The sequence below is a fragment of the Hippocampus bargibanti genome, linkage group LG06 (assembly GCF_051943395.1).
Source record: "Hippocampus bargibanti isolate YZ-2025 linkage group LG06, ASM5194339v1, whole genome shotgun sequence".
In the NCBI taxonomy this organism is placed as follows: Eukaryota; Metazoa; Chordata; class Actinopteri; order Syngnathiformes; family Syngnathidae; genus Hippocampus; species Hippocampus bargibanti.
Window position 1 is genome coordinate 21,957,278 of NC_142739.1, and position 13,858 is coordinate 21,971,135.

The 13,858-nt window shown below is 40.0% G+C and overlaps 1 protein-coding gene across 1 annotated transcript; it reads right to left on the minus strand.

The window, feature by feature from the left end:
* Positions 1 to 53: 53 nt before the first annotated feature.
* Positions 54 to 13,808, minus strand: rundc3b (RUN domain containing 3b). Its single transcript, XM_088998951.1, has 11 exons — positions 13,576 to 13,808; positions 12,353 to 12,468; positions 12,146 to 12,279; positions 8,864 to 8,949; positions 8,091 to 8,180; positions 7,216 to 7,296; positions 6,963 to 7,137; positions 4,868 to 5,025; positions 4,577 to 4,723; positions 2,872 to 2,975; positions 54 to 1,529 (listed from the first exon to the last, which is right to left on the minus strand). The coding sequence occupies exons 1-11, from the start codon at positions 13,668 to 13,670 to the stop codon at positions 1,384 to 1,386; spliced, it is 1,332 nt and encodes a 443-aa protein (XP_088855077.1). The 5' UTR covers positions 13,671 to 13,808; the 3' UTR covers positions 54 to 1,383.
* Between the last annotated feature and the right edge of the window lie 50 nt (positions 13,809 to 13,858).

Below are 13,858 nucleotides of genomic sequence, written 5' to 3' on the forward strand. Positions count from 1 at the left end.
GAATAATTACATACACCTATCTAATTCATCCAGATTCAATAAGATGGTGGCAAAAAAGAGGATCACAAAGCATCAACACACTATAAATACATAATCATGATTGATGAATCATTGATACTTAAGTGACGACATTCAATTCGATGAATTATTCAACGCAAACAAACCACCTGCACATAAAACCATAATTTGAGCTAGCATACTGGCATTACTATAAAAGCATATTATTGCAGACCGGCATGATGTCATGATCATGCTTCACCGTAAAATAAAATGCATTTGTGAGTATCAGATGTATTTTCTTAAAATATTTGCCTGTGCCTGATATTTTGCCAAAGAACGAGTTTTTGACTACATAGTACACAAAATAGTGAATTTACTTCAATAGGAAAATCTCCAGACTATTGAGAGCTCATGTTTCCATACAGTGTCGTGCTGGTCAGAGTAATCGAATTTCAAGCTTTTTAGGCAGTAAAGTGGTGCATCTTGTCGTATGGAGACATTAACGCATCAAGGTAGCTCAATTTCCGGTTGCTCATGTTACAATTGACTTCTTCAGATAGATAACAACAGAACCTTAGTTGGTGTAGCCAAATTGTGCACAGGATTTTTCCTCAATTGCTTAAAACAAGTGTGTAATCAACAATCTATTTAACGTAATCAATGTCAATTTTTGTGCCCATCCTGATTTTTTTACAACAGCGAAATAGATTACAATTGGAATTTGTCTCTCCACCAGCGATCAAAGTATGCATTTAAATCCCGAGATGAAGTACATGAAAAATAGGATTTACCACCAAAAAATGTTTTACTGTGAAATGTGCCAATATCTGATTTTTCCTCAAATAGTTTATTCAAAATGAAGGATAAAAAGCCAGGAAATATTGCTATATGTGCAAATGAACAATGTAATAATCAACTATGGTACAAAGCTTGAATGCCAAAGTTTCAATCACAATAAGCCAAATCGCATGACTGCGTTGCTATTTAAATGATTAAAGGGAAAAACATCATCTTAATCTCAGGGTGGGTTATCAATCATAATGGTCATAACCTGAGAACGAAATACAGCACTGTGCACGATAATGAAAACCAAGGCACAAAAACCCGAGAACAAAAAAAAAATCTTGATACGGTCATAAATGTGAAAAGTGGACATATGATGATCTTCCTGAAACGATTGGTGACAACAACGAGCCCAACTTTTTCAATGTTGGCACCTGAAAGTATTCTTTCAAAAGAAACCATTCAAGTTAAATTAATATCTGTCAGAATGTGAGTGAGCTCATTCCAACAACATGAGAAGAAAATATCATTGACAACGTACATCTCTCCAAAAAGTGATGTAGTAACACATACAAAAGATGGCCGGTTGAGTTGTAAGCCTTATGTGGGGGTGAAGCCTGGGCTGCTGACCTCAGCGGCGGGACTAGCCAAACATTCATTAGACCTCAAACTGGCCAGAGACCTGAAACTGTTGACGGAGGTGAGAGAACCGCACATTCCTCGGAGGGATGGCGTCTGCTCTTTTCCTGCATTTCAAAAAGAAATTTAAAAATCATCAAATTCGACAGGCAAGTGGTAAATTTAATGAATTAGCTAGTTACATACGTCATTATTTAGTATCACCTTTTCTCAGGGGTGAGCCGTCACGGCCTGCAAGGGCTTCTCTGCTGGCCTAAAAATACATGTATCTGAATCACTGACGAATGTGAATTATATTTTGTCCAAATTGTCTTTCACCCTTTTTTCATTGCTTCTCCCCTGCTGCGCTGCTCCCAGATATGTGTTTTCGTATTTAAACATTTAACCAATCACATTTCAGCCATTATTTGTTACCAGGATCAGAAACCTACTTGGTAGCCTTGACAATCAGTTTCGCAGGCCCTGGGGCATAAAATGAGTGTCAATGAAACTGTTGCGTCAACCAATCAGATTTTGAGTTGGCAACACAAGGCCTGCTTGCAGGCGCTGGAAACGTCATACTTTGCAAACGTCATACTTTGCAAACGATGATTGGCTAGTGACTAGCCAATCATCGTATCACTAGACGCTAGTGATAAGAGCATAGTGGCCAGAGCTAGCACACTGGATCTGTAGCGAGCTGCATAAGCAAACATAGTGTTGTGTCGATTTAATAGCGGTTTTATCAATCCACAATGGCTGAAAGAGGAGTAGAAATGGATTTGGTTGCAGATACATTGTGAAAGCCATTTTCAAGACGGACGTTTCAAGAATAGATGAACATCATTAAGGTTGGACGGCTCCAAATCTAGCAAAAAACGCAAATAATATTGCATATGTATGAGGTAATCGTGAATCCGCACGTTCATAGTAAAACTTACAACAGTATTTCTTAAGTTTCTTCAAGTCACAAGTTATTTCCTAACCAACGGTACCCTCTAGTGGACGTGTAGTAAATCACACCACACTCACATCTGTAGATTGATTCAAACGTACGAGGGATCGGCTTTCCAAAATCCAATCACATGCCCTAAGAGTTCATTAGTAATGGTTGTACGGAGAATTAAAAAAGGAAACCTGTCGCTTTTCATGTCTGATTGTTTCAAAACAATACCAATGCTCATATTGTTTACATTGGACAGCACGACTGCTTTTGAAGACCCTAGGCAGATTAGATTGACATGGCAACATGAAAAGGCTTAAATATGATTGGATGAAGAAAAAAAATCCCCAAATGCGCTATTAAGTAGCGCAGCAAAGAGAAACTCTTTGAAATGAAGAAAGAAGATGGTTGGGAATAAAGTAATTCAATTTCATGTAATAAATGACTTTTTTTTTCAAAAGTTCAGTGCTGCTGATAGTTTTTTGGCCAGCAGAGAAGGCCTTATTGTCGAGGTTTGCGATATGTACCTTGACGGGGCCAGTGCGGTTTAGCGTCCAGCGTTAGCATGTGTGATGGTTCGAGGGACATCTGCGATAGGCTCATGTCTGAAGGCAGGTTGCGGAGACTCTTGCTGCATAACAAACAAAATATTGCACAATGTAACAGTCACTGAAGTAATCAATGAAAACGGCAAACATTTTTTAAGTCTTGATCTCTTTTCTGATGCTTTGAGTGACATAATACTGCACTTTAATGTGGGCCTTTGGGATAGTACGGTTGTTAGTCATTGTGGCGTATTTAGTTTGGATTTGTAAATCTAAAACAAGACTATTTTTTAATTGTTGCGTGTTTTGAAATTAGAACAACTCAGTCAAACAGCTTTGAAGGTTCCACAGTACAATGACAAGAAACCTTCAGGTAGGGCTGAATGATTTTGAAAATGAAATGATTTTTTTTTTCAACCAGAATAGTCATTTAACATATGAATATTTTTGTCATTGTTATATTTTTCCTTGTATGTTTATTACAAACAGAATCAATTGATTTATCTGAATTACAATTAACTATCAGATTAATTAGTCATCAATATTTTGGTCTTGTACTAAAATTAAAACATGATTGAATATGACTGTTTAGCGACTTCAACTTATTAACTCGCACACTTCTATGCGTTTTCAACTAAACAAAACTATGTAAACAAATACAGTAAATAAAATATGCCATAAAAGATACCAACTGACTGACACAAGTCAATTTTTTTCTCATGTTTTGTTTTCTCCAAATTGCAGTGTTTCGTTGGACTAAAACGTAATGTCCATTTTCACCGCCAGACGATGTGCAAAAATGTGTCCACTCCAGTGCCAGGGTTTTTGTCATTTTCACTCAAATTGCAGAACCCACATAATATTGACATTTAGAACAAGATAAACATTCAATGCAGTGCAAGAAACCTTAGACTCTTCTTTTATCAGAAAAAAACAAGTTAATTCCTAAATTATATGGGTCTGGAGTTATCTGAGCTTGAAATGAGGGTAACTGTCCAAAATACAATACATACTGTACATATCGATTCATATCGTGCTTTAACAACAGCTGAAGCTTTAACAAAGCACCAAGGCCTGGGGGCCAAATCCGACGACCAAATCATTTTGTTCGGTCCACGAAAGTAAATCAAATTTGTAAAATTCCATGATGCTTTCTAAAGTCCGAACCAAAATTTCAACTTGTTTCATGTAAACAGTCATGATTGTTTATTTAAAATGGAATACTTGTTATTGAATTGAAATTAAATACTTGTTATTCATTAACTCACTCACTGCTAGACGATGTGCAAAAATGAGTCCACTCTGATGCCAGGGTTTTTGTCACAGAATATTGACTTTAAGGACCACGTGAATATTTAATACAGCATAAGAAACCTTAGACTCTCTTTTTAATCAGAAAAAAGAACTAATTCCTAAATTATATGGGTCTGGAGTTATCTGAGCTTAAAATGGGGGCGGCGGAACAAAAAGTAAATGATATGGAAGTGAAAAAACATTGCCAGAGGTCTGTGACCGGCGCTTTATCGGCAACCCCGCAAGACAAACCAAAACAAAGAAATTGAGGAATGGCGCTCCACGTCATGCTTTTCAATTCCCGAATAAATTTGGGAATGGCAGTGAATGTTTTAATTTGTGTAATTGTTCAGCGTGCATCATAATATCGTAATACAAAAATCCTTAGACATACTCCTCCCACTGTACGGGGCTCTTCCTATACAGCAGCGTGTCCAAGGCAACGGCGTTGGCGTCCAAAGCGTCGGGAGATGGCCACTGATTGGTTAGGTGGGCTGTCAGCTCCCGTCGTGACCGCAAGTCATTGTTCTTCAACACGGTCCTGAACGCATCCAAGACAAATTATTTAAAAAAGATGGTGGACCTTGTCAGATAGCATGAATGTGGTGTGCTTCTTCTAATATTTTGCCCTCTCCTGGAGCTAAAATGAGGTAACCATGACCCTAGCCCACCTCCAAGAACTCACAGTTGATCCTGCAACTCCAAAATGATGAATTCCAGCTGCTCCTTCTCCAGCGAGTGTGACAGGTGTGTGTCCACTAGGCTCTGCTCCAGAGCTTTGTGGTGTGACGACGCCTCCGCCAGCTGCATCTCGCGCAGACGTACCAGCTCCTCCAGGTAACCCTGACATGAAAACAACAACTCAGGCTTTACCTGACCATTAATTCTGAATTTAAAGTTAATACAGGGAAAAGGGACATTTTTGGTAGCAAATTATAACAACAAAAAGGGCTGAGTCATGCTTATGTTGTTTTTTTGGTGACGGGAGGTCTGATGTTCGCTACAAAATGCCATCTTGTGGGATCTGCACGGCAGTCATCAAATCAATCCTGGGTTCTTCCATCACAGTTTGGTTCGGGGCCGCCACAAAAATGGAAAAAATCCGAATTCAACGGACAGTTAGGACAGAGGAAAAAAAATCATCGGTAACACCCTACCCACTCTCGAGGACTTGCACACTGCAAGAAGTGAAACAAGGGCGCGGAAAATCTGACTGGACCCCGCGCACCCTGCCCACCACCTTTTCCAGCGACTCCCCTCAAGTAGGCCCATGTGTACCAGATCCAGCAGACATTTCAACAGCCTCTTCCCCCGTCGCCATTAACTCTCTAAATAGTAACCTAAATCGAACTGTATAGTGCCTCTTTGCAATTTTGCACAACCCTGTGGAACAGTATCCCGTTATATTCGTCGTAGCTCTAGCTCTGTACTAGCTTGTCTGCTTGATACTTTGCACATTGTCTCACTGTTGTTCCTAAGAAGTACCACTTACATTAAGGAATTAGATTAGCCTTTATTAGTGTCCTCCATACTTATTTGTCATCTCTTTTTTATGACGATACTAGTGCAGCGTGTTCTACTGGAGACAAATTCCTTGTGTGTTCTACATACTTGGCCAATAAAGATGATTCTGAATTTGGGGTTATCAGAATCAGAAAGCCTTTAATCGTCCCACAATGATTGAAAAAAATATATGTTGAAATGAGTTGAGGAGTTTCATAGTAACAAAAGTTGTTATTTGCCGCCAATTATCAAACGTGGAAGTAAGTCAAAGTATTTGCAGTTTTTTACTGGGGAGAAACACATTCTTATGAAGCATTACAGACGCTCCCCAACTTATGAACATTTGAGTTAAGAATAACGGTACATACGAACATTTTTGCGGGTACTGTGTCAAAAAATGTTCAGATAGAGATGCTGTAAATTAGATTTTGTATAGCGCAAATTTTTCCGGCCGAGCTTGCTTGCGATTGGCTGCGGAATGTACTTCACGCACATGCACGCAAACACATTGGAGGTTTCAAGGGCTGGATGTTTACGTGACGGACACCAAAGCTGACCAATCAGCGCTCGGCTATGCTTAAGTGTTGCCAACAAGTTCAGGCCCCGATCCGCCGAGCTTGCTTACGATTGGCTGCGTAGAGTATGTGGGCGGGGCGGAAATCCTTCTTCCCAGTTGACGCTCCAGGAGGATGCGATGCATGACAAAAAGTAATGGCTGCTGGCATGTAATTTGGTAATTATGTGCCAGCAGCTTCAGTAATGGCTTACTGAAGACCCAAGGATATATGTCGTGGTACTACAGTAGGGGTGAATTTATTTAGATCATCTGTGTTTTATACTTCCCCGTTCAGTGTTTGACTTAAACGACGCGACCGATACAGATTTCGATAATGGTGGTATTGTATAGACACCCCTAAGCAAATATCGATTCACCTTAAGCTGCTTTTGTATCGATATAAACATAGCAAAATGGCCGGCGGGAGATGAAAAAGGGCACCGTAGTAACCGGATTATCGTAATAACCATGTATCGTACTAAATGGAACTAATTATACATAAAAAGACTAGAAATTTGCCGGGAAATGAAAATAGTATCGTAATAAGCAGTAATGTAATGTAACTGATATCGATATAACAAGACTTTACTGTATTTCGTTCGTAAGGTGGGGAGCGTCTGTATTTCCAGTCATTTCCTTCTCGCAACACTCATAATAAAATGTCAAATATTCAATCGACATATACCTTCCATGTATTTTTCTAATCTATTCTCAAGCACACCTTCTGCTCCAACGCCGTGCGATATTTCTGCTCAAAACGCTTGCACTTGCTGACCAAGTTGCTCTGCTCGGTGAAGATGGAGGCAGCCGTGGCCATCTTATCCGGGGTGCTGTGCTCGCTGCCGGTGCTTCCCAAGGTGCGCATCTCTTCCTCGTCGCTGCTGATGCTGTCGCCACTGCAATGGAGGGAGCAATACCCGCCACCCAGTCAGCAAACATCTAATAAGATCGCACGGCGCCAACAAGTCACATACCTCTGAGTGAACTTTAAGTAAGGTGTGTAGTCGATGACCAAGGGGCCACCGATGTCTAGACCTTCACCCTTCAGACAGAAGCTTGGGAGATGAGACAGGAAGGGGTTGGTTTAGTATGCAGCAAACAGTAGTTTCTTGCCCTACTTAACACCCCAAAATCTGAATTTGGGCCTGTTTTACTGCAACTTATCCTCCCACTGTCTTCTCTACAATACTTTCTTGTCGCGTAGGGGGCCTATCTCAATTTAAAAATCAGCAATGATCTTTCACTGCCAGACGTGCAAAAATGTGTCCACTCCAGTGCCGGGGTTTTTGTCATTGTCACTCGACTTCCAGGACCCACAGGATATTGAGTTTTCGGACTACATAAACATTAGACACAGCGTTAGAAACCTTAGACTCTCTTCTTTCAATAGGAAAAAAAAAACCAATTAATTCCTAAATTATATGGGTCCGGGGTTATATGAGCTTGAAATGAGGGTGGCTGTCCAAAATACAATGCAATACATACATATTGGTTTATATAGGGCTTTAACAACAGATGAAGATGGAACAAAGCGCCAACATGGATGGAAAAAATGGAAATGATGCCCCATGTGCAAAGAAAAAAAACATTGCTAGAGGCCATGGCCAGCGCTTTATTGGCATCCAAACAAGAACAACAAAACAAAAACAAAAAACTAAACCTGAACAAATTCGGGAATGGTGCTCTAGTCATATTTTCAATTCCCGAATAAATGTCTGAATGGCAGTGAATGAGTTAAAATCGGCAGGTGTGTAACTCCACTAAAGGCAAAAGGTTGGGAGACTTAAAACCACGACTGATCTAATCAATTTGACTGGATTAAAGAATTGAAGCAGAACAACGTCAGTACCTGAAGTCAATGGTGTTGATTCCAATGAGCATGTCCGCCAGAAGCCCCGCCTCCTCACCCAGCATGATCGCTCCATCCTCATAAAACCTCCTGCGGTCACATTTGCTCATATTATTGCTGCTCATTTCTTACAGCATAAACTGAGCTGATTGCTATGTGTGGGTTGAAGTTTTCGGATTGTCCGTACACAACATTAGGTATACAGACACTCCCCTACTTATGAACATTCAAGTTACAAACAACGGTACATACGAACATTTTTGTAGTAACATATGTAGTATTATTTCCAGTTGTACATGTAGATATCTTTATAGAGCATATATTTTATTAAATGTTTATTTTTCAGTATAGGTAACTTGTAAATGTTTTAAACATACTGATATAAACCTTAAATATACATATATAAGCCTTAAACATACATTCCATACAAAATATAGCACAGATGCAACTTACATACGAATTCACCTTAAGAAACGACTGTTTGGAACGTATCTCGTTCGTTAGTTGGGGAGCGTCTCTACTTGTACAAAATAAGATCCAACATGATAGCTGAAGTTTTAAAATATTCAGAGAGCGAGGTAGGTCTACATGCATTAAAATGTTGGCCTCATTAAAAACAATGTGAAATCAATGCCCCTTTGCCAGTGGTTCGTTCAAGAAAAGCTTAGTTTTCTTTGTCTTTTGTTGTTGTCTTTTTTTATTCTGGAGGGTTACCTCATGTAGCATTCAGTGCATAGTTGTGCACTGTGAGTGCGCAAGATATACACGCAAACCTGGTAGTTCTCTGGTCCCTCAGAGCGGATGAGATGTATTCAGACAGTCTTTTCTCCATTAAAACTACTCTGATCCAAGCTCGACCCTATTGGGAGAAAAAAATATATAATTGCTTCTGAACACATTTTGATCAAAAACCTGAATGTTCATGCTTTAACAGTGTCTTGATGGTCACTATATGACTCCGGAACCAAAGTTCACTGATGCGGATCCGATGAGCCACCAGTATAAGTAAATTATCACATTTTAAAGATCTAATATTCATAATTTTGAGTTTAATCAACATTTTGTGCACTGCACATTCAGTCTAGACCAGGGGTGGGCAAACTTTTTGACTCGCGGGCCGCATTGGGTTCTAAAATTTGACAGAGGGGCCAGGCCACGAGCATTTGGAGGGAGTGTTTGGGCCGGAAATACTAAACCTAAAGAATTAAAGGACAACCGACGCCTCCGAACAAGTTATGTCCATAATTTGTAAAATCACTTCAAATGACTTCGACTGGGAGTATTTTACAAAGATTACACAGCAAATAGCTATAGTTTACGTTTTAAGACTCGCGCTGAATATTCATGAAGTCTTGTTTTCGAGTTGATGACGATCCCCATGTGACGTCACGTTTGGACCGCCCCTGACCGAGAAAGCGACACACAATGCATTTTGCGGTACTTTGTTTAGTCTGAAACCTTCGTGTTGATCCATGTTGATGGCGAAATTAGAAGAAAAACACATAACGCAATGGCTGTGTGTTGCACCAAGACAACTATTTGATATTTGCTGACACAAATTCCCAGCTGACAAATCAGCCCATTTCCAACGGAGCTTGGGCGCAATCTTCTGCATTTTCTGGGTGCTACATTGCTGTCATTGACGGCTGGAATTGATATTGGAGGACACCTTTAATCAATTGCAAACATTGATGCTTTCCTCATTAGAACTATTTGAATCATATTCATAACTAGATGAGTAACAAGAAAGCATCTTCTCCGAATCTGAAGCCATTGTTTTGATTCTCGAGCAAGGCAAGACGTCTTGGCGTGACGTCACGAACAAGGGGGTGGGACCTTCTGAAACTGGCCATTTCCGGATTCATTTTGAAGTCATCTTTATTGGTGTTTTTCATTGAACTAAAAATATCAGCCTGCCTGATTTGGGTATTTTCGATGCTATAAAACGTTTTTCAGTGGGAAACAAAAAAAAAGGTGCCGGTTGTCCTTTAAATGCAGTGTGTACAAACCTCATAGCACAGTAAGAACACTACAACCCAATTTATTAACTGTATTTCAAATGTGAATAATATCCCTGATCAGTTAATAAATTTGTCTCAAGGAATATGGCGTTTACATACTATTTCGCAGATACTTGGAGGTGGAAATGGAAAGAGATTAAAATAACATATGCACTGTGATTTATCAAGATCGCGTCTGTTTTTATTTTCATTGAAGTTGTCATCGAAGGGGCAAAGTTAAAGAAATCAACATTTATTGAAAAAAAAAATAAATTCCGCCAAATCATGGATGGATTGTCCTGACCGTGCGCTCTACAAACTCTCCACTGACGCCCTTGCCCTCACGCACAAACAATACACGTGTACAATCGCCGAGCACACAGACATAGGCTACTTGCAGTTGAAATTTGCATACTCGGCACGGCAGCCAATCAGAAGCCTGCTTCTTTCTTCCGGACTTTCGCAAGCGTTATAAAGTTATAAAGTCATTTTTCAAAATAGATGCACAGAACCTCAGCCCAGAAGAAAGATTCAAAAGAAGCTAACAACATGTGTGACGCTACAAAACGTAAATTTATATCAAACCGTGACTGTAAAGTGTACGTGAGACTTATGAAAGGGGCTTCGTGGCTCGTAGGAAGCAATGCAAACGTTGCGTTGTGCACTACAATAAGAATAGACTACTGCAACAAAATCTACAGCCATGCACATTTACCGTAAATTAAGCAAGGTACAATTTGTAGTTGGTACATTCTTGATTTAAAAAACTTTATACTTCGAGACAATGTTTTTTAATGTGATTAGTTGTCTCATTGTGTTTCAAGTTGTGAAAAATGGGGCAGGCAACTTTTCCGTTGTCTGGCCTGTTGTCTGCTAACTTTTTGTCATGAGTTTCAGACACTGTTTTTACTATAATTTGGGCAAATTCGGCGGGCCGGATTAAAAAGCATAACGGGCCGTATGCGGCCCGCGGGCCGTAGTTTGCCCATGCCTGGTCTAGACACTATCCACAATATACTGTATGTCATTTCCTTATTGTGATAAAGTGATACTTTTTGTATAAGTACAGTATTGTTTAAAATCTGGTGTGTGAAATATGTAGATACAGTAAAGTCTCATTATATTGATATTCAAGGGAGTCCGAAAAAATATCGATATAACCGGGACTATCGATATATCCGACCCTGTTTGCATGTAAATTTCTCCGTGCGTGCGTAGAAATAGTATCGATATAACCGGGACTATCGATATATCCGATATTGATATAACGAGACTTTACTGTATATTTATTTAGGTGGATGCTGTTGGGTTAAATGTTGTTCTTCCTGGTTCAGCTCTCCATTTGTATAGTCTAAATATTAAATCAGCAGGAAGCAAGGTGATATACAAAAAAAAGGAATATTTCTCATCAGGCAGCTAGAGGATGTTCTCCAGGGGAGAAGCTAGGCCAAGGGACAGAGAAGCAAGAGCGCGCTCAAGCACGCGTCTCATACATTTATAAACAACAGGAGTGATGTCACTTTGGAAAAGACCTATCATCTGCTAGATACAATCATGAATATTTATTATTAGACTGAAACTTGATAGCTAGATTTCTATACTAAGTACAAGCTGAGTACATATATACTCATTCACATATACAGAAAACTAAACTACATACATATATGGACTTAGTAATTGATAAGTATAAGTAGAAATAAAATAACATCGGATGTTTTTAGCATGTGTATATAACCAATTCTAGCAGATACCTTGATGCTATATTCCAAAGGTAGGTCTACATATATAATTATGAATTTCAGGCAATATTGTTTTAAACCGGTCAGCGCCGGTTCTGGTAGGCCAATGTGACTGACAGATGACACCCGTGAGGTCAAACTCCATTGAGTTAGCAAACCGGCAGGGCATCTATTGCTTGTTTTATCGGGTGAAACTGGGTCATGTTCTTAGCTAAGTATTCCTGGCTGATCTCTTTATTTGCTTCTAAATGGATAATGCAAAGTAGGTGAAAAATGCCTGATTGTGGGCCCCTTTGGGCTCAAATTTTAATGTCACCTTAGCTTTGGTTGACTGCACATTTTCCATAGTCTCAATGCTTCGAATGCAATTATGAGGGACTTTACTGCTGGCGGCTTTGACAAAATCCCAGAAACTGCGAGGACTCTCGTAGCCAAACCACGTTGTGTGACCTAAGAGAAGAACATATGAGAAAAGGATGTTTGTGGAATAATTTGCCTGCCTTATTATTTTTATGATTTTAACCTTTCAGTCTATGGTTGAGGATATGCTCCAGGATGGACACAAAATTGACCAACTCTGTAGACGAGTCATCCATGCTATCAAAACAGGATCGGTCCAAGAGAGTCTTGACTGAAAACCTGAGGACAAAGTATGAAATCAGAAATAATACGTTTTAAACAGTCACATTGAATTGAGATTGACACTTACTGTCAGGTGTGAATATGAGTGAGAATGCTTATTTGTCAATATTATATAACCCCCATGACCGTGTGGCCTTATGTGAGTCTTTCTACCAAAGTAAGATGACAAAGGCTCTGGCTCACCTGTGATCCTAATGCAGAAGAACATAGTAGAAAATGGATAGAAGGTGACCTTTGTCTCAGTCACACAGCTGGTATCTGTTCCCCCTTGTTGCAATGAGCCTACTATGTCTAATCAGATTGTACCTAATTAGGCAGGAGGGAGAGTTAATGGACTTGGCAGCATTTTTTGTGTCTGCGTGTGCACACAAGTTGTGTGGACCTTTTACATCAAACAAATGATCTGACTCCCTCTCTTGTGTCCCATAGCAACAATGTTTACAATGCACAAAAACATAGGCACTCGTTTAATTTCCACTGGGGCTACCAGCACATAAATAAAAATATTTCCATCAACACTGTGATATCACTGCTACATGCTGATAACCTGAATAAAAATAAGAGAAGTTGATATAGTATCGGTGAATGGATAGCCAAGACACAGGTTAGCTGTAACCTAACCACGCTAACTTTGGCAAAAAGGCAGGTTACACACTGGACTGATCACAAGGCGCGTGCATTCTAACCATGATTTATACAACACCAAAATTATTTATTCAAGAGATACAGCAATTATAAATCACAAGTTGGTTACAGTATCACTTTTCACTACTTGACACCGGGGATGAGTAATTGTGTTTTATTTCGGTCTTGTTAGACTTTCATTAAAGTCCCCACACTGGACGGCGATTGTTGATTCGAACCACTACTAGGCCAACGTTTCAAGGGAACTTTATTTCAATACATGGAACGAGAGCGCTGCTTTGGAAAATTAAACAGCATACCTGGAAGCTTGAAACTAAAGTCGTATTTAGAGACATCCCAATAGTTGTAATTGAGACGGAAAGAAGGTATCAAGTTTAGGTGTTTTGATATTGCAGCACGGGGGAGATGATTGTTGTGGTGATTATGAGGACGAGGATGATGGTCATGATGGCTACCTACCGGCACACGGTGAGTAGGTTCCTCCTCTCCACCGTTGCGTTCCTGTCCGATGTCCATTTGCGGCTGACGTACAACCCCGCGCCGAGGGACGCCATCTCCGGCACGAGGCCAGACTGCCTGCCAGCCGGAGGTGGAGGATACAACACGCCGCGGTCAGCCGGAGAATAACATTAAATTTTACTCTGTCATGGTGCGTGGATGGGAGGCAGACGCGAACCGGAAGTAGAATCAAGTTAGCCGCAACATGAACGACGCAGTTTCCGGTCAGTACTTTCGATATCTA